At 39.4% G+C, this 27,728-nt stretch overlaps 1 protein-coding gene across 1 annotated transcript in view; it reads right to left on the bottom strand.

Moving 5' to 3' along the window:
- itfg1 (integrin alpha FG-GAP repeat containing 1) overlaps positions 1 to 27,728 on the bottom strand; it is a 140,924-nt gene that overhangs the window by 48,527 nt on the left and 64,669 nt on the right. The window contains exons 11-12 of the mRNA XM_062390039.1: positions 12,328 to 12,478; positions 10,670 to 10,778 (exon numbers count right to left, since the gene is read on the bottom strand). Coding sequence (XP_062246023.1) covers positions 10,670 to 10,778; positions 12,328 to 12,478 — 260 coding nt within the window. The remainder of the gene's footprint in view (positions 1 to 10,669; positions 10,779 to 12,327; positions 12,479 to 27,728) is intronic.

The following is a 27,728-nucleotide window of genomic DNA, read 5'->3' as shown; positions in this document are numbered from 1 at the left end:
ACCACTACCCATAATTTGCTAATTGGTCTGTCTTCCAGCCACCTCAACTCTCAGTGGATGTGTTCCACACCAATAAAACTGAACTTGATAAAACCTGAAATGTATTCAGTCTGGCTTCTCTCAGGCTATATTGCTTTAAGTTCCCTGCAACTGGGAGAAAATAGGTTTAGGTAATTTACCATCCTTTTGAACAAGATAATGATAAGAAAAGGGAGTATCTTAATAATATACAGTCAACTTTTATTTTAGAATAACTCCTAGCCAGTGACAAATTTGTATTGTTTTCGTTTGGAACTAAAATAAAGATAAAAGGTACACATTTTACATTGGATAGGAATCCCTGCTATTTGGCCTTTGGAAAGAAGTTATACTTTACTAAAAGAAAAATATGAAGCCTTGCTCCCTACAGGTAATGCATTAAAAGGCTTTAATATGTAGTGCATTGTATTGTATTTCCTGTTGGTGGTCACATTTCCAGGCAGAGCCAATAAGTCTTCATCGGTCAACAGAAGCTGGTGCAGGATGCTATTTTGACAAACATGGCAGCAGCCACTCCCACTCAGCCTGTCTCTGTGTGCTGCAGCAGAGAAACAACATTCACACCAATCTGAATATGTAGCCTCCAGTCAGATCATCCTCCGGATGACAGAGCAACACAGACTTCATGTATATCTCCTCGTTGTCATTTGTAGGGAAAAAAAAGAGGGAATAAGAGGCAACTCTGACTGGCAGACTGCAGAGAGGCGGAGAGGATACAGGAGGACAGGAAACAAGACGTTTATAGAAAGGAAACAAGAACAGAGGCAGAGTAGAGGTGAGAGTGAGGTAGAAAACAGGCTGAGAGCATGAGAGGAGCGGAAATGAAAGAGGCTAAATGAGAAAATAGGGGAGAACAGGAGGGAGAGGAGAGGAGAGAGAGAAAATATGGAAAGAAGGAAAAAGAGAGCTGTATTTGGTAGGAAGAGAAGAGATGAAAGGAGAGGTGAGGAGTGGAGAGATGAGAGGAGAAGGGGGTGTACAGGCCTGAGAAAAGCTCCCAGATGTTTATCAATGCACCTAATCTGCATCCTAATAAGTCAGCAGGAAACTAATCAACTCATACAGTTCTGCCTGTCAGTCTCTCTCTTCATCTTTTTAACGCTCCCACACACACACACACACACACACACACACACACACACACACACACACACACACACACACACACACACACACACACACACACACACACACACACACACACACACACACACACACACACACACACACACACACACACACACACACACACACACACACACACACACACACACACACACACACACACACACACACACACACCTGACCTTTAAACAGTTTCAATTTTAATGATTTATGGGGGTTCCTGGGCTCTCCTGGTGAAGTGGGTGCCCTGCATGGAGGCTTTAAGAGGCTGCAGCAACAGTGGGTTTGTATCTGCCCCGACCCTTTGCAGTGCCCCCTTCCCTAATCTTTATCTCAACTGGACTTTTACCACTCTGTCAGTTATGGCGAAATGCCCCCAAAAATATTAGATAAGAGAATAGGACTTATTGATTCACATACTTCATAAATGCGAGGAGCTCTTTAGATCATTCTGTCTTTTTTTTTGTTTTTAAACTGTAGTGTTTATTCAGTTTTTTCCATTAACACATACAAGACATAGACAACAAAGAGAAAAAAATAAAAAAGAAAGTCAGTCATGGCTGCAGGTATCCCTAATCTTCAAAATCAGATTTATACAGTTAACTTTCGTTATGTCATACAACACCCGTTTTTTCCACTTTGTTATAGAAACATCTTCCTTCAGTCGTAGTTGGTGGGTCATTCTCTCCATACAGTATATTTCTCTTACAATCCCCAGCCATTGTTCTATGGTAGGATATTCAGTTTTGTACCAGTTCCTTGTTGTTGTTTTCTTAGTTGCAATCATTAGTATCTTGACTATATATCTATCACTTTCAGTTACACTTTCAGTTACATTTCCAAGGTACATAGTCTTGCTTTCATTTGGTATTTCATATCCCAGTATGTCTTTAATTGTGGCACCGACATCCTCCCAAAAGGAGCGCAGCATGGGGCACATCCAGAAAATATGTGCATGGTTAGCTTATTTTCTCCCACATGCCTGCCAGCATGATGTTCTGTAGCACTTTGTCAACTTTTTATCTTAGGTGTTATGAAGAAACGGGTCAGATTTTTCCACCCAAATTCCCTCCACATTAGATCATTCTTTCTAATGTTGAGGTTCAGGATTTCTCCTATCTCTACATCAATCACTTTTTGAATACGCATGTCGAATATATCACTTATTGCTCTTGGTCCCAAATTCCAATATGGACCAGTTGAAAAATTCTCATCTGCATGATGGTATTTGTGAGATCTAATTCTTACTCAAACCCTAATTGGACAGACCTGAGGATAAATAGAGCTGATTCAAAATGTGGTTGACCTGAGTGGATCCGACAAGTGAACACAAACACTGGCCGTGATTAATGAGCAGCCATGTTCAAAAGGAGTAGATGTATAATTTGATTTTCCCTGCAATTAACAATTCACTCCATGTCTTTCTAAAAAAGGCAAAAACTATTTTAACCATGATGATTAATGCAACACATGATCACAGCTTAACCTGAGTCTGTAGGAGTCCATATGAGTATTGGACCTATTAACAGAAATCAGAACAGCGGGAGGCTAAAATGTGATCTCTTAAAAATAAATGTAATTCAGACTTAGCCTGGCTCATGTTGTAGGATGGGTTTTGTTGGACCATTGACATGATGCCGTATTTGTCACTGCCCTATTGATTGGTTGCCTAACACCAAGAAAGTGTGTGTAATATTAGCCTGTCAGAGACATACAGTAAAGGAAGCGTCCCCAGCGCATGTCTCTCATGTGACCTCAAGATGATATAAACAAAATGAGAGTGGCTTGGAGTGACAACTTACTGGAATGTTAATAAACATAAGCAAGAGGCTAAACTAGTCTAAATAAGAAAAAGTTTGGAGAGACGCGGTCAACACAAGTTAACTATACTTCCTGTGAGATTTCAAATTACACTTATATATTTCAACAGTAGCATGCTACCAGTCGTTAGCCTCAGAATGTTTACTCTATGCTCGGCAGCACTGTCAGCTGCGCCGTTCTCTCTGTCTCAGCTGTTGTAGTTCTGTTCGGAAAGTGCTGACGTAATAGTCCCAATTTTGAATCCGAATATCAAACATGTTTACTAATTGTCAGGGCGGCTTAACAGTTCAAGAGGTTTACGTTACCCCTCACACCACCAGATAACCTGGGCCAAACATCGGTACCATGGATGTTCCAGACTAGCTTACTCCTCCAATTCCTAGGGCCTGAATTAGGGTTAAATTGGCCCTGTCGTATGAGCCCAGCCTAAGTAGTGCTACTAAGAGGCAAGGAGAGGGTAGGCAACACCACTCAGCTGGAATTTAAATGGCATCCAAAAGATCAAAAAATTAACTTTGAATCTGTTTAAAGCAGTTTGCATTAATTTATAAATGAGTTCTGCTAGTATCTGTTGTGCAAAGCTTACTGTTGGAAAAGCTACCCCTTCAGTTGATTATATTCCTGCAGCCGTCTTAAGGAAGCTGGAGAAACTTCTGGAAAGACGACCAAAACTGCAGCACTACTAAGAGGAAGACTATGGTAAGCAACTGAGGGAGTCTCAAGACTGAGATGTAAGAGATGTCCTGGTCTGATAAAACCAGGATTGAACTGTGTGACCTCAGTTATCTGGAGAAAACCAGACATGACACTTTGAATTTGGTTGTCCCTCTGGAGCTCTCTCTCATCTCCACTCAGGATCTCTGGAGCTGGGCCAGAGAGACCATCAGGTTCTTGGTCACCTCTCTTGCCAAGGCTCTTCTGCTTCTCACTTTGCTCACTTTGGCAGGGTTGTGTTCTGCCTGTTATGCTGGAAATATTGGATTACAGGAGATCATTAATCCTGTGACTCTGCTTTCCAGCTCTGTGTGCAGGTTTTCCAGTGGTTTGTGATTTATTCTTGAAATGCCTCACAATATACTGCTGCACCACATTTTAACTTATATCAGGATACAGAGGAAAATTACGACTTTTTCATTATTTCTTTGTTGAATTTTGCTGCTGTGTTGTGCGTTCACATCATGTCACTGTGCAACATCCAGTAAACAGTACGATTTCCCAGACAATTTTTCATTTGTTGAGCTGTCAAACTTTAGTGTGATTGGCTCAGCTGTTTTCTGGAGCTACGACACCAGCGGTGTGAATGACTGACACATTTATTAATCCCATCTGTGTAACACCTCACACAGTCATTTTGTGCTGCTGCTGCAGAGAGTCAGTATGAACCACAGGCAGTTTTGAGTCCAAAACCTGCCAGCCCCCATGCAAGTTCAACTCACAGGGGTTCAATTTATGCATATGGACAGTGTACAGCATGTTCTTGCCAAATTCAATGAGGTTGAAAGTAGTATTGGTTCCCCTCTGCATTACAAAGGAATCGAGACGACAGAAAGCATGGCTTATAAAGCAAATTACATTTACCTCATAAGATTCGTTTTTCTCCAGGTTCTGTTGAAAAACTGAAATAATTCTAAATACTTTCTAATACGATAACTCGATCAATCAATGGAATGATCAATGGAATGATCAATTAATAAAATAATCCATATCTGGAGCCCTACATTCCAATAGTTGCTGAGATATTTCAATCAAATAAAAAAAATCAACATCATGGTGGTGCTAAAACTCAGCAGATTACTAAAGTCATCAGAACATCTCACCTGGGAACCTGGAATCCTTCAGGTAGACGTTAAGATATATTCATTCCTTCATCTACTGATATAGAAATATCTATGGTTAATGGGCTCTATATACATAGCACTTTTCCTGTCGAACGCTCAAAGCGTTTTTTCACAGTCACATTCATGCATTTAATACAGCAGTTCCATAAGCAGCATTATTTCTATCACATCATTCATACACTGTAGGAACAGCCATCTGAGCAATTTGGGATTCAGAATCTGGCTCAAGGACACTTTGAAATGCAGACTGGAGGAGCTAGGGATTAAACCTTCACTGTGAACCGCAAATATCAACATCGATGGAGCACCAATATCTGACATTTTCATTTTCTGGAGACCATTAATGGCTCTATACTATGTCATGGTAATCTATTACTTAATTGATCTGATATTTGAGTCTGGGCCAAAGCAGTGCACCGACAAAAAAAATAAAATCCGTAGAGGTCAGATAACTCAAATATTAGCTAATCAAACATTAGGATATGGTCAATAAATTAAATAAAATAAAATACAGAATGTCAGCATTGATTCATTACCATTACATTCAATGATTGCCTGGGACATTAAGTTAATAGCATGACTGTAAATGCAAAGTTTTTGCAGAGAAAACACTGAAAGGGGATCAAACTAACGTTCAACTATCATTAAATAATGTTCAACCAACCACTTTGAGAGCCCTTCTTGACGGAGTGTCAAAACAAAAGGACAAACAGGGCTGAGGTGCTTTTTTCTTGGCTTTCAGGTTATATATGTGTTTTTGAAGAATGGCATCATAGCTGCCAACACTTCAACTTGGCTGCAGCTTCAGTAAATAATAAATGCTCCTATGGCAACAGAGGTAAGAACGGGTCTTGGTGGAATGCAGCAGTGAGTGAAGTACCGCATGTTGTGCACATGGGAGGATAAGATGTCAGAATGGAACAGGTTCAGGTCATCTCAGTGTGAAAAGCCCAGCAAGAGTTCAGGCCTCTGGCAGGGAGAGAGGCAAGGCTGCTGTCTGAGGCCAGCCTGTCATGGATTTATCCCAGGATGTCTGTGTGCATCATGTGATCTTACCTTTTACTCATATACTACACGCACGCTCTCACACATACACACACGCACGCACGCACGCACGCACGCACGCACGCACGCACGCACGCACGCACGCACGCACGCACGCACGCACGTGAGGTGCAAGCCTATTAAGCTGAATTTGTGCTCACATTCACATGGGAGACAAATTAAATGTCAGCAGGATGTAACATTCATTTTTTTTTTGATTGCTTGTTGTTTACTTGCTAGTCTACATTTAGCTGGATGTAAAAAACTCAGCACTTACCATGTATAAGATATATACAACCAAATTGTAATAAGTGAAGTCGAATGAGTGGGAGAGCTAAAACTGTTCGCATTGACAGGGGGCAAACAGGCAATTTGGTGTGGGTGTTTCTGTGTGTGGGTGTGTGTTTAGCTAGATTTGCTGCAGTGAAACTTAAAATGGATAACGAAAGAACAGTGGCGGATATAGTGGTTGGTACAAAGGGAATTCAAGTCACAGCAGGAGGAAGGGGGAGTATGACTCACTGACCTACGTGTAATGCACAAAGCAGCTTTCAGAATAACTGAAAAAACACTCAAGTCAATGCACTGAATTTGATTTCTATCACCAATATTGACACTGAGATTTAATTTGTATTATTGTCTTCTAGTATGGCTCTGCACACTTATATAATGCACCCACATTGGTGATTTAACTTAACTTTTTTGATGAGATTGAGCTTCCCGAATTGTGCCTGATGATATTGGATGAAACCTTCATCATTTCTTTTACCTACGCCAAGGATCTTATGTTTTTGTTACTGTAGGTGTCTTAGCAACAACTTCAGAGCCAATTTTATTGGATTGATGGAAGGGTGGAGTATGGGTCAAGTAGTAATACATTTAAGTTTGATGGGCAGATTTGGATCCAGATCTGTTTTTTCACAGGATAATTCTCTCTCTTCTAAAATGTAGGGTTGGTTGGTCATTCTGAAACAATTTTTTATCTTGTTTGTTAAAATCCTCTTAATGTCCCAACAACCATCAATAAATAAAGTCATCTTAAAAAATAACACAGGTGTCTGTGTCCCTTGTAAAACACTAATAATAAAGACCAATCATTTCATTCAGACCAGACATAATGATTAGTTAGTGCGCAAGAGTGGAATCCTCAGCCACGGAGATGCACACCGGCTTCAAGCAATTGTCAGTCAGTGTACGTCCATGTGGGGTCAAAACTTTGAAGAGGGCCGCTGGGCGGGGTTGGGATGTATTGGCTGCATTTTTTTCAAAGTGCCCCCTCTTGTTAGGAATCTTCTTTTTCAGAATAACCAATCCTAGCTTTAAAGACATTGCTAATGAGTGTTAAAGCCTAATCAAAATTGTGGCTTTTGCAAAGTAAAAATTACACTCATTCAATTTGAAAATGATACATATTTCAGAACTGGACATGACAATATTTAAAGGACATGAGCACAACAGGTAGATGATATGTTGCACACAGACTTCAATTGGACAACTGGAAACCACAGTATCATACAATGGCACCCAACAGTTACCTCAACACCTGGCCTCTAAAACAAAGGACCCACAAATTGTCCATACCATAGACTCTTCTCATGGTATACATTTGGAAATGTCAAACAGATTTTGGTTTTCAAAAAATCACTCTAATCGCAGTCCCCGCATCAAACGTGCATAATTTTAAATAAATGATTGTGGGTTAGGGTTAGCTAACCCAAGACCTGTATTAGGATGGATGGAAATCTGTCTATATGTAACGGGCTTGCTGAATTGTCTGGTTGTGAAATGTAACTATTTAGGTTGACTCCCTGTACACTACCTACCATGACGTCCAGTTAGCGTCTAGTCTCTTTAATCTCCTGCAGAGAAGTCTAACCTTATCTTGAAACCCATGTGCTCACGGAACTCATCTGAACTTTTAAAATTTCCTGTTAAAAATTGTTGGGACATAAAATGGTTCTAAAATCAATAAGACCAAACAAAGGATGATATTGTGTCAATTTTAGAATCATCATTAAAAACATTGTAGAATCTTCCATCAAAGTTCAGCACAGCTCCCACATCAATGCAAGGTTGCAGAGTGTCATTCATTTGGCTGAGAGAGAAGTTGGCTACTTTATCACATCAAACACCTGTATCAGGCCCTCCACAAGGATTCTCACTGTTTAACTTCCTAAATCTCAAATGATACTTCCTGTGTATTGGTGCTTCATCTTGCAGTGTAATGTACCATTACAGTATAGACACTAAAAAACTGTACAAAGATGCACACACACACAATTCTAGACTTGCTAAATGCTAAGAAACTCCACAATGAACACAGCCTAGCTCACAACTGTTTTCTGATTGACTGGAGGCTATGTACTATACCAGTCTTAGTAATTTTATTAATTTAACTTTTGCTAAATACCATAGAGTTTCTGCAGGTTTCAACAAGAACCATTGAAGACCATACTGAATGAAAATCAAGACCTATTTTAAGTGCAACAAATACTAAGAGCTCAGAGGCTCTGGAGCACCTTGAAATAGTGATTCAAAAGATTCCTTTAAATCAAAGTTTAAAACGTACTTCTATCGTACAGCATTCCCTGATTTTACCTAATTCTAGTTTTTATTATTGTATTGGGAGGTCAAGCTCATATTTCTGGACAGACAGGACAAATTGATCTATTGATCAGTCAGCGTTTTTACATTGGTTATGTCAGTGAAACGTTTTCCCCCCGCACTGAAGACTTAGGAGTAATGCATTTTTACATGCTTGTTTTGATCGAGTCAAGAGTGAATTAATTACATTGATTAAAATCATGGTTATTTTGCTATAAGTGGGGTCCTGAATACACTACGGTTGAAGGGGTGTTTGTGGGGCTAGAAGGCCACTATCCCTACATCACATGGAGACATGGGACAACACTACCCCTTCACAGCCACACACAAAACGAAGTGGTAGGGCTAAGGAATGAATTGGGTCAAGGGCAAAGACTACCTAGTATTTAAGAACTACAATATAATGTTCAAAAATAAGACTTTATTTTTTAGTTTAGATGATTGGATCTATCTTTTTAAGACCCTGCAGAAACCTTGCATGTATTGTACCCATTTGCTCCTGCTATGAACTGTTATGAATTGTTTCTGATCCCAACATGTTTGAAATATATCAAAGAACCGGATGTTGCTGCAAAAAATATTCATTCTTACACACATTTTAAGTGTTTTAGTAAATGATGTTTGTACTGGTGTGCATTTACAAGGGCATGTGATGATTTATGAGTGTGTCTGTGTGTGTTTGTGTGTGATTCTGAAAGCAGAGGAGCTTGAGTGGCCCATCCCTTCCCAAAAGACTAAACAAAAACTGTTTGCCAACTGTGCAGAAATGAGCTATGCTCCTTTTCTTACTAATGAGCAGTGCAGAGTGACAGATTAAACTGTGTAAAGGCCCACCCTAGAGTGGAACTATTTTTGATTTCCTCAAATGTCACTAGGTACTAACGCTGTACCAATATTTTGACTTCAAAAGAGCATGTCTTGATTTTTACACAAACGCTCTTACAATAAAGAATAAAAGAAACATAATCTATTAACTGCGAGAGAAAAAAGACATGTGCCATAAATATATGGAATGTTGAGAGCAGATATTGATGCTACAGCTGCTTCTAGTCAGTCATCATCTTTGACTGAAACTGCACAGTTGACGTCTTCCATTTCTTTCGAATTAGTTAACATTCAGTCATCTTCGTTGCACAGACAGAATAAGGTTAAGAAGGAAGGAAAGGAATAGGTTCTACTCTGGGGTTCTAGAATTCCCACACTGCGGTTTTATGCCTCAACCAACCAGTGCAGTTTCTGTGTACATATGGGGTTAGGGCTAGATGTCAGAGCTGATGACCGTGTCGGGCTGCTGTTAACAAAATCAGGTGATCTACACAGTCCTAATATATCACATTCACGGGAACGTGCAGTCACTGTGACCTCGACCTTTGAATTCCAGACACCAACATCTAATCAGTTCATCATGGAGGCTAAGTAAACGTTAATACCATATTTGAAAACATTTCCTTAAGATGATCTTTTGATATCATGATCGAGAAAAACAAAAAACATACTTTAAAGACCACCATGACCTTGAACTATGACCACCAAAGTCGAATCATTACTTCCTTGAGTCCAAATTAATTTTCACACCAAATTTGAAGGAATTACCGAAAGACTTTCTGGAGATATCGCGTTCATGAGAATGGGACAGGCGGATGGACAACCCGAAAAAATTAAATACAGACAATTTGGTGCTTTGTAAACAGAAACAAGCCCCCGTCCTAATCAACAGCTTAAAATGACCACTTTCACTTTGAAGGCAATTACTACTTCTTTTAGAGAATCTGGAAAGAGTCAGAGGCAGTATTTAAAATGGCCCTTTGGGAGAAGGTGCATTTACTTTAGAAGTTTTGTGCTGACTGAGACTTAATTGAGGCTAAAATAGAAGAAACATGCTCAGGCAATATCTCCTCTTCTCAACCACCAACTGAGAAGCTCCAGGCTAAAAACAAAAATCTAATAATATGACAGATATTAGTCCTCTGCTTTCAAGGACTTAAAAAGAGCTGCCCATATTCAGTGATTTAAAATTGGTGTAGGAGGGCTATCGTGCAAAAAAAACACTTAATCATTAACTATTTAAATTCCAGTTGTTTGTGGTATATGTAAAGAACTGCTGGAACCGCTTGCTGCCATTGGCCATTTCAATACACTGTTATAGGAATGAGAAAAGGAAGGCAGAACAGAGCATACTGAGCAAATCAGTCACTTACCCATCACTTTAACGAAGTAGGCGTCAGCTTCAAAATTGTTCTTTAAAGCGTGGATGACCAAGTCATTTTTGCCCGTTGTCTGGCTCAGAACCAGCATGTCTAATATACCCTGCAAATGAAGACAGGCATATAGATAAGGGACAATGAGAGCATTGCTTGTGTGTGTATATGTGTGTGTCTGTGTGTCTTCTGATGTACATTTTTATCCCTCTAACACCCTGGATGACTGATCCATTTTTATCTTATCATCTCTATTCTTCCTCTTTTCTCTTCTCCTCACCACATCCCTCTCTCTCCCAATCCAAAACCTCTGTCTCCAGGGTGAGAGAGAGATGATAAGAGAGAGAGTTGAATTCAACAGAGAGACCACATAAGCAGTAATAATTAATTCTGATAAGACAAGCACATACATAGATTGCCATAAAGCTACTGCACGATGTGCATTGGAATCTGGGAGCAGAGCCTGGAAAACACAAAAGGAGGGTTTTGACAACTGCATGTATGCAAATGAGTTAATATGTGCACGAAGTGTTTGCACGTCTTCTTTTCTATTTACTGTACCTCTGCTAGACTGTATCATTAGGCTTCTTTAAAGTTGCTACCTGGTGCATTTTAAAAACAAAACACATCGTTGTCACATTAGCTTGGAATCGAGGAAGAAATACATGAAGATAGAATCTAAGTATATAATGAAAGCTTGTACGGGTGTGAGAAAACAGCAGCAGCAGAGCAGACAAAGAAGATAAATGAGTGCTTTGTCTCGTGAAAACAATTGCTGGCAAAGATGGAGCAAAGTCGGCTTACACACAATCTGCTGTGCACGCTCCTAACTACATTACTGATCACAAACAAGCACCAAACTGAACATGACACTGTCCAGTCCTTAGTCCAAATCTGAGCATGAAAGGAAATAATCATAAACTTTAAATAATTTTTTGTTATGTCAGTTGAGAAAAAAAACGTCACACATAATCCACTTTTCTGCATTAGAGGAATCAAGTCTTGTTTTATGCTCTGTGGGGTTTAATCAGCCATTTGGCATCAACGTATAACACTGTAGACAAAAAGAGATGCAAGTTGAGCTGCATATCTAACGGTCTGACATCACTGTCTAAGGAGAGACTGAGAAAGACAACACTTAAAAGAGACGTGGAAAGAGAAAGAATGAGAGAGAGAATGGTGTGATCATGTATAGGGCGGTCACTTTTTCTAAAAAACAAGTTTAAATGACTAGATTTGAATATTCCTCCCCCCTCGTGCACGCAGTTACATGAGGCTGAATGCTTTGAAGCTGCTCAGCTCGTCAGTGGGGCTTCCGTCGCTGCTGCTAACACGTGAGTCAGTTTCATGGTGCAACGATGACAAACAGCCTTAGATATTTAGTTTTTGTCTTTCCGTCTACGGTGAAGAAACTAAAATACTTCCACATGCTGCTTCTCAGATGCTTTTGTCTTGTGATTAGCTGTTCAGGACATCTTCAGAAAGCAAACTACATCTGACGGTGTGACGACTATTGTATATCTTGACATTACAGGTTAAATATGAACTTTCCCCCCATTTTCAAATGATTGTTTGCATTGTGAATAAAATGTGACAGCCCATGTACATTATGACCACAACAAACCCCAGATTATACGAAGTCATCAGAAATTACTCACGTCCTCGTAGATGTCAAAGAATGTTGCCATTATGGCATTTTGGATGGCTCCCAAATCTGATTGGTCCCAGTGGATGTGAAACATTCTTCCCACACTTTGGCAACTGACGTTGTTACAGGGCACGTTCTCCAACAGGAAGGCCTGCTGAACACTGGGAGAGGGAGAGAGAGAGAGAGAGAGAGAGAGAGAGAGAGAGAGAGAGAGAGAGAGAGAGAGAGAGAGAGAGAGAGAGAGAGAGAGAGAGAGAGAGAGAGAGAGAGAGAGAGAGAGAGAGAGAACATGAAGTTTATAATTTGCTTCTGCTAACAACAGGGTGCAGTGCTTGCTCAAATGCAGCATGTTTATATCATCAGCAGATCAGACTGACAGTTTCTCTGCAGAATCATGCCCAGTGACAAAGGTATAAAGTATATACTGGAAAATCCCTCTCTCATGTTTCATTCCATTTTGGAAGCTGATCCTGGTCCCTGCAGAATAACCTCCAGCGTGCACACTCTGTCTTAGCAAGACATTTCTTACTTTAGTCTGATATAGCCATATGGTTTTAGATCACAATGGCGTGTCTCTGAACTTTAAATGTTGACCTTGTCGAATTTACTTTGGCTTTTGAATCTAAATGGCATTTGTTAGATTTTACAGCAAACAGCATGGAGCTAGAAAGTGAGCATTTGTCCTGCTAATCAGCGTGGGAACCACTTGTATATCCATCCCTCCACCCACCCTGTAAAGCACTGCAGCTCCAACAAAGTGTCACCTCTCAGTGATAACAGAGATGTCAGGCGGATTTACTCAAGTGTCAAACTGCACTAAACACATGCACTAAATTATGCACATATAAAATAATGCACATATCAATTGACATGCATTTATGTTTTTTTTTTATATATCTGTACTCAAGGGCATGGTCTTTTTAATTCGAGAGCAGGACTTACCAATTTCACTTACAGAATTTGTTATGCTCTCATTGAAAACCCTGCACTCAAACGTTACATGTGTGCACACATAAAACATCTGTGCTGGGACAAGAGCTGCCAACCAGTAGTTGTTCAGTTTGCTGTGACCACACCCTGTATCTGGCATCTTTTTTCACAACACATGGTGACTAGTGTATTCATGATAAAATAATACCCAAGCAGTATTTTTTATCAAGTGTTGTGCCTGTACTTTGTGTGCTCAGTCTTTGTCACATACCCCCTTTAAAACTGTGGGAAGATTGAATCCCCCTCTTTTTTTTCTCTATGTGTCTTTCTAGCCCTGTGTACCTGTTCCTAGATCTCTATGGGAGTGGCGAGCTGAAACTAGATCGGACTAAAGAGCCGGACTAAAAATAGAATAACCGTGAAAGCCCTCCCTCTCTTAGGATTTTTAATTACCCCTCCCCCCTTACTCTGTATTGGGAGTGGAGGTGAAGGCCCACCTCAAGCTATGAGCCTGATGGGACTCCTATAATCCAGGATGCCTTAAGAAGTTGAAAGACTGTGTGAGGCGGTGATGGAAAAACATTAAATCTGCCTTCGCAGTAAAACCTGTCACTGGGATAGATAGAGGTGGAAGATAAGGGATAAAAAAATAAATGTGCTCCTCGATAAAAAGGTGGCTTGATTGATTACTGTCACTAATATATAGTGCTGTCATATACGGCCTGAAACAAGGCAAAATGGACATTTGTTGAGAGTTTAAACTAAAGTATGAGCAGTGAGTTAGAGACATAGATAGATACATGTCCCTATATATACGACGAGACGGAACAAGCTCATCTCATTATCATGTCTCCTACAAAAGGGAATACAGAGAATAACAGAAGCTTTCAGCAGAAAAGCAGCAAATATGGAGATGCCAATAATGACACACACACACACACGCACAGTGCACAGTATGGAGTAGATATCAAGGTGATAAATGCTGATGTTACTAAGTGGACAAACAATAACAGAGTGCAGTTATTTTATTTTATCATATTTATTCTTCTATCATGAAGTGGCTGTTTTGATTGCAGTTTTTCGTTTTCATGGTCATTTTGGTGGCACGGGATGGTTTGACAAAAAGACCCTCAGTTCATCAACCTGTGTGGGTGAGCACTGGGCTTTTCACAATATCTTTTGTATCATGCATGGTGTGTTGGACGGAGGCAAATTTTGATGAAACGTTTAAAATGTAAACCTAAAAAGTTACCCAAACAGTGTACTCTAGCTTTAAAAAGGAAAACAACTTGTTTTGATAAACCCAAATTAAAATAATTATTTACAGTAAGACGACAGTATTGGGACGCCCTGACTAAAACTGCTGTATCCTCTTCTTCTCACGAACATTTTTGCAATCTTTTTAACGTCACAGTTGCCTGGGCACTCGTCCAATTTATGTTGGATTCAGGCTGCATGGTAAATAGCAATACATTTGTGTTGAATGGACTGTATTAATATTGCACTTTTCAATGTTATCAACCAATGAAAGCGGATTTTAGTTCCTTTCACCCATTCTCTTTCACACACACAAACACACACACACACACAAACACACATACTTTCATATAGGATTTCTGCACACTGCACCTTCTGCACACTGCACCTTCTCTCCCATCACCCAGCATTCATACACTGTCAGCAAAGCCATTAGGGGCAATTTGGAGTTCAGTATCTTGCCCAAGGACACTTCGAAATGCAGACTTGAGGTACAAATGGGGATCGAAGGGTTTGTGGACAGCACGCTCTACCTCGTGAGCCACAGCCGCCCTTGGATCACATTGCTCACAACGTGACTGTTTTTTTCACAGAATATGAATCATTATCACTGCATCCAACTAAGGGAAACAAATTCATTTTTAAATTTCAAATATTGTCTTAAATTTCCCCCTGACAGCATCAACTGCTGACCTTGATATATGAGGAGTAAGTACAATAATCTGGTTATTGTGTGAGGTGAAATACTAAAGTTATTGGGTGAGGCCTCTACTTAGCTTCCACTAATTAGAACATCTGTATTTAAATAGGCAACGTGCAGCAAAGGTCAGAAATGTAATTCATTTTTAAAGTGGACACATAATGCTTCAGGCGCACAGATTGAAATGGTCTCAGTTGAGATGACAGTTTTCTCTGCAGAAGTGCTTGTGTTTCAGGATGTCTGCATCGTTGTGCCTGGGGGGAGAAGGCAAGGAGTGAGGATGGGGCTTGTGCTGGTTTATCTTTGGCTGTGATTACATGTATATTGGCTAGGGGTTTGGTTAAAGGTCATTCTGTGTAATCCATCAATACTGTGCCTTCACTGAAGCCACCCTCCCTACTCAAACGGCAAAGCTTTAACAGAGAATGTGGCCGGTTGTCACTGAGGACCTGCAGGACCTCCAACTCTTTCTCAGGAATGCGCCTTGTGTGTTTGTGCGCAAAAAGAGATTTAACATTTAAAGTTTCAGGCTGAACTTTAGACGGCATTTGATTGTTATTCACCATCGGGAGGGCGGGTGATGGTGGAGCTGAACTCAGGATTATGATTTCAAACACACAAACACTCACACACACAAAACATCTAATCAACATTTCTTCCCTTTGTTTTGAACACAGCTAAATTAAAGCATCATTACCATTTAGAACATGGCATTTTGACCATTTAGCAAATGTCACATATCCAGCCAAACAACAAAAAACAAGAATCAGCGCTGCTCAGTCAAGCTCAAACGCCCCCGTTTCAAAACAGATCAGATGGATGACAGAAACAGCTTCATCAGCCTTCTCATTGTTTGTCCTCATACTGACCGTTAATGACTCTCTTCAGAATGTGTTTCAAATCAAAGTTTAATCCTCCTGATTATAGGTCTGATTCAGCTGTCCTGATGATCACAGGGGGCGTACCGATTTGTGGCTGATCACAAGAGATCATCCTTTAATGTGACAGGCTTTCAGACATATCAAACATGTTTGATATTTTCGATTCGAGATCTAATGCTGTCGTATGAAAAGAGCAGCAATTGGTTGGGTGAACAGAACAAGAGTCAGTGACTAGATATTGTGTTCTTGTGTTGAGAACCGAAAAAAAATAAAAAATACCTTTGTTTGGTGGAGGGTATTAATGGGGGATAAACTTGAGAAATTGACAGTATGAGTGCATGTTTAATGTATCAAGCAAGACGTAAACATTTGACAAAGATTAACCGAACTATGATGGCAGTCCACCTCCATGTTTGTTTATATTTTGTCACATTTGATCACGTGAGTTGCTGTGAGTTCCCAAGTCTCTGAAATCACCAATCACAAATCTTTTATTATAACGGCAGGTGTGTGTTCCTGCTTCTTGACTGGATTGTCTAGTGTCTGCATCCAAATACATCTGTTGTTGTGTCTGTGGCCTCCCAATCTGCAGCAGGCATTAATGTCAATACAACCAATAATCATTGAGAGATTGCGTTTAAAACATTGATAGTGGCCCTAAAGGACACATCATAGGATTAAGTCATTAGGATCCATCCTCAGGGCACCATGAATTTATGTACTAAACTTCGCCGACAGGCAAACGAAACAACTTATGGACATTGCCATCCTTAGAGCCAAAGCACTAAGAATCATAATGCCGATTGACAGATAATCTCACTTCTTACTAAAATTTGATTTATAAAGTGCAAGAAATTACTAAATCTGAGCTAATGCCAAAACAAAGCCTTTACGGCATTTACAGTCCATCACTAATATATATGTATGCCTGGGGCCCACCATTATTGTATGAACCTGGTATCAGCGCTGATGTGTCTGTGTGTGTGTGCGTGTGTGTGTGTGTGTGTGTGTGCCTGGGGGAGACTTCCAGTGCTGCTGGCTCTATCCACCTCCCTTCTAATTGGCCTCCAGAGGGGCATGAGGATGGCAGGAGGCTGACCAGCTGATCACACAGATGACCCTCCTCTCCCTCACCTCAAATGCTTCGAAAGGCCACGTGTCCACCTTGACTGTTCGCTCTCCATCCATCTCGCTCAATCTGAGCTATATTAACCAGGCCACCTCCTTCTTGATATCCTTCTATTCCTTACTCAATTCCTGTCATCTACAATTGTGCTTCCCCCCCTCCATGCATCCATCCATATGCATTTCTTCCAGACTTAATCCCTAATCAAGCACTCATGCTCATGAGTTGCACTTTTTTCCCAAAGTGTTGTGTAGGAGCATTTGATAATGCCCGTAACAGTTTTGATGATGGAAGCAACACAGCGTTGCACTCCTCTCTACTTTCCCTGACATTTTTTACCTTCCATCCTTGAGTTAAAGCTCTCTCCTCCACCTTCCTAACCATCTGATAATGAGAGCATCCATCTGAGGGGTAAGCAGAGTTGAACTGGCCTGCAGATTTGCCATAAGATGAACAAGCCAGTCATGACTATAATATTACAAATGTTTAATAATAATAATATGTATACATAGTATGAATACAATTTCAATAAACAGGCAAACAGCACCTTGCCTACTGTGCAGTAGTTGGGAGGGGTAGTGAGCCTTAACAGTCAGTCTATGGACTGAGTTGAACATGTCTTCTTCTATGATTTCGGATAACCAAGAGGAAAAGGTGTTTTCACTCCCCGTGATGATTAGCAAGCAAAATAGGATGACCCAGACACTTTGAATAAACAGCAGATTAGCGTCTCTCCAAGGGGCGACTGGATTGTTCACAACAACTACAACTGATTTTCCAGTTTGGGATTCTGCATCTAACGATTAAATTGGAATTAACTTAACATTTTCCACATTGTTTTAAAAACACCAAGAAAAACAAACGCTGCAGTTGGAATGACTCGGGGTCATGTGTCACCCAACTACTGACAGATTGACAGAGAGTCAGAGAGAGGCTGACAGTGAGAGAAAGAGACGTGGAACAAAGGTGAGCAAAGACAAGCAGTGGGCATGTCCACATAGATGAAGTGACAGTCAGACAGCGATATGTTGTCAAGGCCCTGAGGCGCTGTGGTTTCTCATTCTGCGAGCCACTGTGGTGATGAACACAGGCAATGACACACAATCAAAGTCAAAGTACATCCTTTGGTTGTGTCATTCCTCCACACGGTCTGCTGGCCGTCACTCACTGTTTCATCCTCAATGTCTCTCCCTGGCTGCAACTACGTCCCACAGACGGGTTTGCTACCAAGTAACCCTTCTGTTAGTCAATCCTCATTTTCGTTCACAGCATTATACAACAGCAATTTACAAATGAGTTTATTTTACAACTATGTTATACGCGACTTTCATTAGAAAAGTAAATCTGATGCAAGAAGTGCACTCCATTATCATCTCCATCACTTGCCTTACAAAGTATTAAGTATTGCTAGCAACTGCAAATGTGCGTGTATTGCAGGTCATAGTAAGGTTGAGTTAGTGTCGTAAGCTTGAGAGTGAACAAGCTGGGAAACAATGAAGACTTAAATAAACTTGAATAGTTGAGTAGCTACTGGCAAAGCTTGGGTCTCAATTTGAAGTAGGGCTTAATCCCCATTTGTCAGTACAACCCCTGTGGCTGAAACACTGGCTTAATCAATGTTTTCCTTAAAATATACTTTAAAAAAGGAAACGCAGTTAGCTTCTTATACAGTAGCAGAAAACACAAACACACTTAACTCATGGGAATTGTATGGTCTCAATTCTGTGGAATTATGATGGATAATCCATTTTTTTTTGTTGGATGGACCTGATTTTAGGAATCCAACAAAGACTACACACTGGATCAATTCATTAAATGTTAATACACAGGGATACAAAACAGACTCATAGCTTTGTTGTTTTTAGCTACGCTAGCAGCATGGCTTCTGGGGCTGTAATGCAGTTGGACAGGTAACCAGTCGAGAATGACAACATATTTATCAAATGTTGTTGTTAATTTCAAAAAACCATCAGGTCTATTAACATTATCCTGAACCTCAGCTGTACTTGGTGTTTGCACTTCTTTTCAAAATACTTAATAAAGTAATATCGTTAAAAACGCCAAAATAATACATCGAAAATCAATTTGTGATATTATTATTGATTTGCTAGCATGCTGACATTATCATTTACCTCACTTCTCAACCCTACATACTAGTTAGAAAATATTTGCTGAATACATGGTAAAAGACCATTATTTAGCAATATCTTACGAAGTCAGACCATTAATCTGCTTTTCATTCAAGTATTTTTTTTGGGGATCGGGCTAGAAAACATGGCTCCATAATAAAGTCATACTTAGAATAACCTCTCTGCCAACATGATGACATTACTACATTCAGTACATTAACATCAGTCCTTCCCAAGCTCAACCTTTAGCTACATAACTAACTACAATTTGCAGATACCTATGCCTTAATTCCTCAAAAGATTTCCCACAACAACTCTACATATTTTAACATCAAAATTTTTTTAGGATGATGATAATGTGAATAACCTATCTAAGATTTCTTGAAAAGGCTTAGTCAAGTTTCAGCATCTTCAGCAGAAACCCCCCACAACGTTTTCAAGCATGAGATTACTGCATTTAAACAATTTTGAAATGAATCATAAATAGTTGGTGGTTTTCTTATTAATTTAAGATATCGAGTGGTTAATAGGATATTTTCTCTAATGTGTATAGATATTTATTTCTCCTTTACATGGACTTTAATTAAGCCTACATACCCAACTCTGCAGATTTTACTGTAATAGCTTGCAGCGTTGCACAGTAGAACGTGGCATAATTATTTTAGTCAACACTGCATTTGATTATACTCTAACTGAGCAGCTCTCTAGAAAGTGAATTTTTTCTGTTGGAATGTCATTTGAGGCCACACCAGCCTCTCTCTAAAAAAGGTGCTTCTTGAAAATAGAATAATGTAGAGGGTCTATCAAGGCAAATGCCTCACACTACTACGGCTTCCACCCTAGTATTAGCAACAAAACCGAGAGACAAACACAGCTGCCATACAGACCTAAGATACAGAGAGAGATGGATTTTAAACAGCATTGCCTAGCAACAGCCTACTAAGCTCTTAGCAGTTCCATGGTCGAGATGCATACTGATAGATGGAGACAAACACGCATATGCACTCAGAGCAACACTAAAACGTAATGTGATGGAACTCAGCACAAGGTGAAGAGCAGTGAGCTTTTCATAATCAAGGATATTAATTGTTAGTCTGCTCTGATTAGGATTGGGGTGTTGTCCTGACTTAAACTTCAACTCTGAGTTTCTTGCATGAAATTTGAATTTAGTAGTGAAGTCGACATTACAATACTGTCACGTTAACTGATCCCATCGCAAAAGAAAGGAATTATTATTGTATTGTTCAGTCCCCCATATACAAAACCATATATAGTCTAGGACAGTGATTCTCAAATGGGGGTACGCGTACCCCTGGGGGTACTTGAAGGTACTCCAGGGGGTACTTGGGATTTTTTTTCTTTATATTTAAAATTAGCATCCATTCAAAAATCCTTGAAAAATTGTTACTTAACAAATATTCAATATAATATAAGTGTAAGTTTATGAACTAAATTTTATATTCAGTAGGCTTTTCAATTTAATTTACCCTAAAAAAACAGAATCTCCCCCATACCGATGGTTTGACCCAACCTGGCACACGCCACCTGTCATCGCCTGTCATCACCTGCCTTGAAAACTTCAACAATGGAGTCGAGTTGAAGTGCAGCAGCAATACTGCTGAAACACGGAGGGACAAGCGCCAAAGAAAGCGAAACCAGAGCAGAGAGCCTTCCCTAAACAACACCGTGAGAGCTAGTGCCTCTTCGAAGGGGCGCTAAAACGTAAAAGTTTTCCGTTGTGAAGTTAATGATTCATGACAAGAAGTCCGCGTCTCTTCCGGTACCTTTCAAAATAAAAGCATGTAATACAAAAGCGGAAATGAAATTGTATGACCTTAACGCGAACAAATATTTCACAATAAAATAACAAAGACACTTAACCAATATTAACATTAACATAGATTGGGTTATTTACACTTTTTGTTTTTTTCTGTGGGGAGAGATTTGCCAACAGTGGCATTAAGCCACCACATCTTCAGCGGTATCTCCAGACAAAACATGAAAGTCATGTTGCCAAGCCACCTGAGTTTTTTAAGAGGAAACTTTCTGAATTCAGGTCATCTCAAGACACGATGTGAAAAGCCTCCCAGAAGCAAGCGGAAACAAGCAACCTGTCAGTATTCTTTTCGATCCTTAAAGGAGATATTTTAAGATGATAAATATAAAAAAAATATGTTTTGAGCTAATCTTTTATTTAAAACTAAGTTAATGATTCATTTTTTGGGAAGAAGTGTTTAGCTATAATTAAGTTAATGAGTTCAGTTTGAGAACATATCTTTATTATGATCCCAAAAGAGGTCACTTTAAGTTGATAATTATTTTGATGTGCACAAATCTTTATTTATATTGAGATAATAATAAAAGTCTAGTTATTTTTATATCTTTTTATTTCCAAATAGTTTAAGAGAGACCACTACAAATAAGCAATGTTATGGAAATTGATGGAGTTTTAAATTTGAATGTGTCTAGTTACAAGGACTAATAAATCACATTACATCTTTCTTTCAACCAAAAATGGTTTGCGCTGCTCAGGGGGTACTCGGCAGAATTTTTTCTTCAAAGGGGGTAAGTCACTGAAAAAAGGTTGAGAACCACTGGTCTAGGAGACTAGAACGACTGAAATCAAATCATATTGACCAATAATATTTAATAATAACAATAATTAGCATATTATTGTGAATATTATTGATATTGTATATTTGTACCAGAGTGGAAGTAAACACGGATGAAATGTAGTTAAGTACATTCACCTAATTCCCTTACACAAATTTGACCCTCTGCATTACTTGAGTGTTGCAATTTTCATTTTTCTTTATACATCTACTCAATTAATCTCAGAAGCCAAAATATTTCTATCTACTTTTTTTATCCACTAATAGTTTTTATCTCACTCTAGTTGCTAGTAACTTTAAAAAATAAGCTGTTTCCTGTTCCCAAAACATATTAAGAGACAACAGTAAAATCCAGCTCTTGCATGAATGTATGTTTACAAATTACACAAACAACATACCCAGAGTGCATTCATTTTAAAAATGGCCCGATTAATATTCAGCCAGCGTTATTGAAAATGAAGTTTGTTGGCAAATGAAGCCTGATTGAGCTCGTCAAACTTCACACAGGCATGTTGTTAATCTTACTAACGGATAAACAACAACCACCTGTAATGTAAGCTGTGTTTTTTGGCTGGATGTTTGATAAAGTGACGGATCTTCTTCCCTGTCGATGTGCTTCTAATTCTTCAACACCGGGCCTACGTTCTCAACAGGGTGATCGTTGCAGTACTCTTCGAAACCCCAAATCTGAATTCAAGAACAAATCCCAACCACATCAGATCAAAACTTGGACTGACAAATTAAGAACAACACTGTACTTGTCCAAATAACCCCAGTTCTATGTCTGTGCATTGTGATGATTGAGGCAAAAATAAAGAACAGTGTGAGAAGCAGAACAGGCCAAGACTAAAATTGGTGTTATTTTCTGCACACACTTGCTATTCACACTGAAAACTATGGGAAGAAGCAGTGCACTGAGTACCCAGCTGGTGCAGTCAAAAGAATTAAAATGTCGAGTTCAATGGGAGACACTTCTAAATTTCAATGGTCACCATCTTGGCTTTGCATAGGAAACAGGTGGGGACAATCATGTATTTCAAATATGAGGAAATGGCAGCCAAGGAAGGACTCTTTAATGGTGGCGTAATGAAACAGGGTACACACATGAAAGTCAAATATTATTATTATATCATGTGAGCAACAAAAACGATTGATGCTTTGGTGGGTAACAATCATTGTGAAATGTTGCAATCGTCACTTCTAGAGAGTGCATGACTGTGACTGATTTTGTGGGTCTGAAAACTAAGAAATTGAATTGAGTTTAGCTGCACTCTTCTGAAAACAATTTTCCTTTAAATGACATGTTACAGCATGACTTTTCTTCAGCATGACCTTTGTAGTGATTTTGCTGGGCAACATCCTGCAAAAGAGGTTAACTACATTATTCAATTACTGTCAGACACTCACTGACCTATAGCCTGAAGACATCTACACTTAAATGTGTGCTATGTTTGTGTAGGCGCGAGTCTGTGTCACATCTCCTGAAGGCCTTTCCTGTCTCCTTGTTGATTTCCAAACGTCAGAAACAGAGTGACCTCTGAACATGCATCTTGATGGATCCAATCAGTACTATCCGTATCACAGGTTATTATTGGGATGTGCTGTCATGTAGTGGTGTGAGATAAAACAGAAATCACTTAAATTTGTCTGTCTCCATCTGTGACCTAATTTTGTATTCCAAAAATAGCTTCCTCTTACCACATACTGCTACATGCATGGCTACATGCTACATGCACACTCTTGCATACACACCCACAGCCCAGTGGAGGGTGGAGTGTGACATTTAGACAATTTCTCCTGCGATAGGGGGCTCTTATGAAGCTGGGGTGGACCATTTCAACATCAAACACTCACAGCCGGCAGGAGGCTCTGTCCCCCTGAGGGAACTGAATGAATGGAGTGTGTGTGCATGTGTGTCTTTCAGTGAATTCCGGGCCTACCTGAGCAAAGAGAGTGGCTGGGCTGGCGGCTGCTCTGAAATATGATCTAGAATACAGAAACAGGCTTGTAGTCTAACCACATCTTGCTTCAGGGAATCATCGTTTTAGTCATCGTCATCATAGCAGGGGACTCTAAAAAGCTGCAGGAGCTTTGTTCTCCATCTACGTCATTACTGACTAAATCTAATTTAGACACTAATGTTGAGATCACACTTTGCTGTACTGCTATGGAAATCCCGCTGCATGCTGGGTGCTTCGTCTACCTAGCGATTATTGTAATAGAACACAACTACAGTTACTACTGCTCAAAAGGCATTTAAATGTCAGGTGTAAATTGGGTACACAAAGAAATGCAGACACTAATATTGGTTTGTAATATTGTAGGTCTGTTTTTGCTAACATATCTTATTTATTCAGTTTAAAATTACAGGGACAATGCACATTAGTAAATATTTCTGTAAATGAGCCAGTTTAGCCATTTTGGATAATACCACAGTCTCTGATGGATGCTGGCAAATAGTTCAAAGTGTGAGATGCTCTTACTGAGAAGGCTGAGAAAGTTCATCCCCCTCATTTATTTATTTTATTATGTCTTTAGAAGCGTTCTTCCTATCGACTTCTTATTTGATGGCACGCAACGGATTAACTATTAATTCACTTTGAAAAATGGTCAGCTCTGCAGGAGTGGGTTGCAGCTTCAGGGCTCTGGACCGTGTGTCATGTGGACAGTGATGATCAGATCCGTGCAGCAGCCAACAAGAAGGTATTTCATATGCCATATATACATCAATTTGAAGTGTTTTGCAAAGGACTCTGAAATTTACAGATAACCACTGTTTTGTTTTAAACCCATCCCTTTGAATAGTGAAAATTATTTCTTATTGTTTTCTTTCTCATCATTTTGTTATGTCAATAGAGACCAATTACTGCTTCCTGCTGACACACTGAACAAACGAAAAGCACAACAGCTGTCCAGAAAACAGACACATTTCTGATAATCTGTGCACCTTAATCAATTTCTGAGTGGATATTCTGTTGCAATAATCATCAGTTTTAAAAGATGAGAATTGAGAGTGAAATGACTTCGTAAAGATTTCAGTATCTACTTATTGTATCTGAGTGTATTCATAGAGCATTTGTTTGGATGAATACTCCTAGTTTGATAAAATGATGGGAAATGAAAAACAGATCCCAAACACATCCGTAATACAGAACAGAAAAGCAAAACAGTGCAGATAAGGTCTGCACTTGACAAAACATAAACTGTACGCTTAATGAATTGAAGGACAGCCTAATATTGAAAATCTGTTGTTTGGTCCGGATGTTCAGACATGTCAGGTTAGCCTATCTACAAACGTAAAATATAGGTTGACACAGTCCACATAGGTGATGACCACACAGTGCACGTATGCCATACTCAGATGTTAAGTCCGCTCTCTACATTGCTATGAAATCAAAACTAACCAGATCAAACGTAAACTATGTAACAAAGGGGGATTAGTACCCTATCCTAAAATTAAACACAATGAAAAGTCTATTAAGTTTCAGCAGTAAAATAAAGAAAATTTTTGCTTTACAGACGGAATGTAAACTTTATTTTTTCAGTAGCAAAGCTGCACTGCTCCGAGCAGCAGAGGAGGACATCAGTGTAACTTGCTCTTGTGTTAAGTGTGCATTCCTCATTCATCAGTCTGGATGAATCAATGGCTCGCTCAGGGACACACATTATATAATAATCCTATAATTTCTTGTTTTGTTTCCTTTTCCTCCAGTGTTAGCGTTCACTATTGTTATACCATTCTCTTAAAAAAGTGGAAAGCAGGGGAGAAAGAAAGCAATTATGTGAGGAAGAAAGCAACAAAGACCTATTATATGAACATCTGGGGATTTTGCTGACTTTTTAAGTGATTCCATAATTTATCTTCAGTGCAGACTGTGGTTGAATAAGAAGCTACTGGTGCTGTACGATGACTTGCTCCTCCAAACGGAACGGTCAGAAAACTCAGTACAATCTGAATTGTTCTCCATTTAGGGAGCTCTCCTCCCTTTCTCCAAGCAGCTGGCTACAGACATTACAATATTTCACATAGCCTTGGCAACAAAAACAGATATTTCTCCATATCCCTCTCTGTGGCACAAATACTGGACATACACAGTCCCTCTCTCAATCCCTGAGAGACCCTCCATACCTTAAAGGAGACTTAATTAAATTTTAAAGTAAATGGGTGAGCAAAGATTGGGCTGTTATCTTTATTCTCAAGGGTGGCATTGTGTGTTTCCATGGAGGAGGCATCTCTGGTGGTATTCAGGAAAACACTCTGATAATGTACTAGTTTATGGGGAGGGAAAGAGAGAGGGAACAGGAAGGTACACAAGCCTATTGATTTCCTGTGTGTCTGTATCACTACAATGTAAGAGCAGGAGGATGGTCAGATTATTAGTACATTACTTGAAGAGTCCTCCGCTATGATGAGTTTTTCTCACGTTTGTCAATTTAACAGAGCCAATATGGTAACAAAATTCACAAACGTTAAAGGACACTTTTACACCTACCTTGGTCTGGGCCTTCAGACTTTTCAGTTTGGTCTAAATAAACATTGCAAAATAACAGATGTGAAAGGCAGTCAAACCTGTGATCCTGGTCCAGATCAAACTAAACCGTGGTTTGGTTTGTTTTCAGTGTAATAACACTTCATTGGATGGTTCAGACCTTGAACCAATTGCTGAAAGCACTAAAACAATAGTAGAAGAAAAATAAGCGGGAGCCGCTCGCAGGTTTGTTTGAAGTCTTCAGCTCAGACAATGTACCATTTGTAATGTTTTGAGTTCTTCGACTAGAGTTGGTAATGTACCTGGTAGTAATACGGGAACAAATTTAAACTACTAATCATAGGAGCCCTAAAGAGCTTTTAGTGAGGCATCTTGCACTTTTGGACATACTTTATTACTTGAAATGGTACAAATAGTATGAGATATGTCCACATTAATTCTCAGAAAGGCAGCACCTATATACAAATATGTATATGCTACAGCACAATCTTATGTCTCAAGTTAGAATTTTGTACTGAGCATGCAGTGAGAAAACCACAAGAGATACCAATACACTAGCCTTATGGACAACATAGAATTAATTTTTGTTCAAACCAGAAACAGTTTTTTTTTTTTTAATTGCAACTGTCATTTACAACAACAGATAACACCTGTCTTCTATATGAGCATATGGGTAGTAGGTGGCATTTACTTCTAAAAGCCTGGAGGCCGATTTAAAGGTCTGATCATTATTTTTTGTCTGACATTAGCCACTCTACGAGAGCTCAGAGAGCAGAGGGAGACAGCTAGTTCTGCCCACGCTTCGCACTCTTCACTTTAATTCAACCACCAAACAAAAACATTCCACACACTTCATTAACAGAACAGTTTAACTCTTCTACAACTGCAGCAGCACAGTGACTGACATAAAGCTCTCCACACCTGTATGTATACAAATGCCATGATATTGACATGAGAAAACAAAATACTGAGGATACCTGTGGACCTCACCACCTATACACATGGACACACACACACACATTGTTTCATGTATCTTAAATGCGCCAATTACACAAAATATGAGAGGTGACGGTCTATTAACAATGATGTTGCTGTTGAAAGAGAAAACCCCAGATTCTATCTACTTTATCTATATAGAAAGATTGATATATTTTCATTCTTTATCTGACGCAGCGCTCAGGTTTACCCTAATAGTATTTAAGCAGGTTGGGAAAATGTTGCTGCTGTGTTTTAAATGCTTCCTTAAGCCAGAACCAGACCACAGGAGATACGGCATGTCCAACATA

Source organism: Platichthys flesus, chromosome 1 (genome assembly GCF_949316205.1).
Source record: "Platichthys flesus chromosome 1, fPlaFle2.1, whole genome shotgun sequence".
Lineage (NCBI taxonomy): Eukaryota > Metazoa > Chordata > Actinopteri > Pleuronectiformes > Pleuronectidae > Platichthys > Platichthys flesus.
This window is presented reverse-complemented; position numbering and strand designations above follow the sequence as displayed.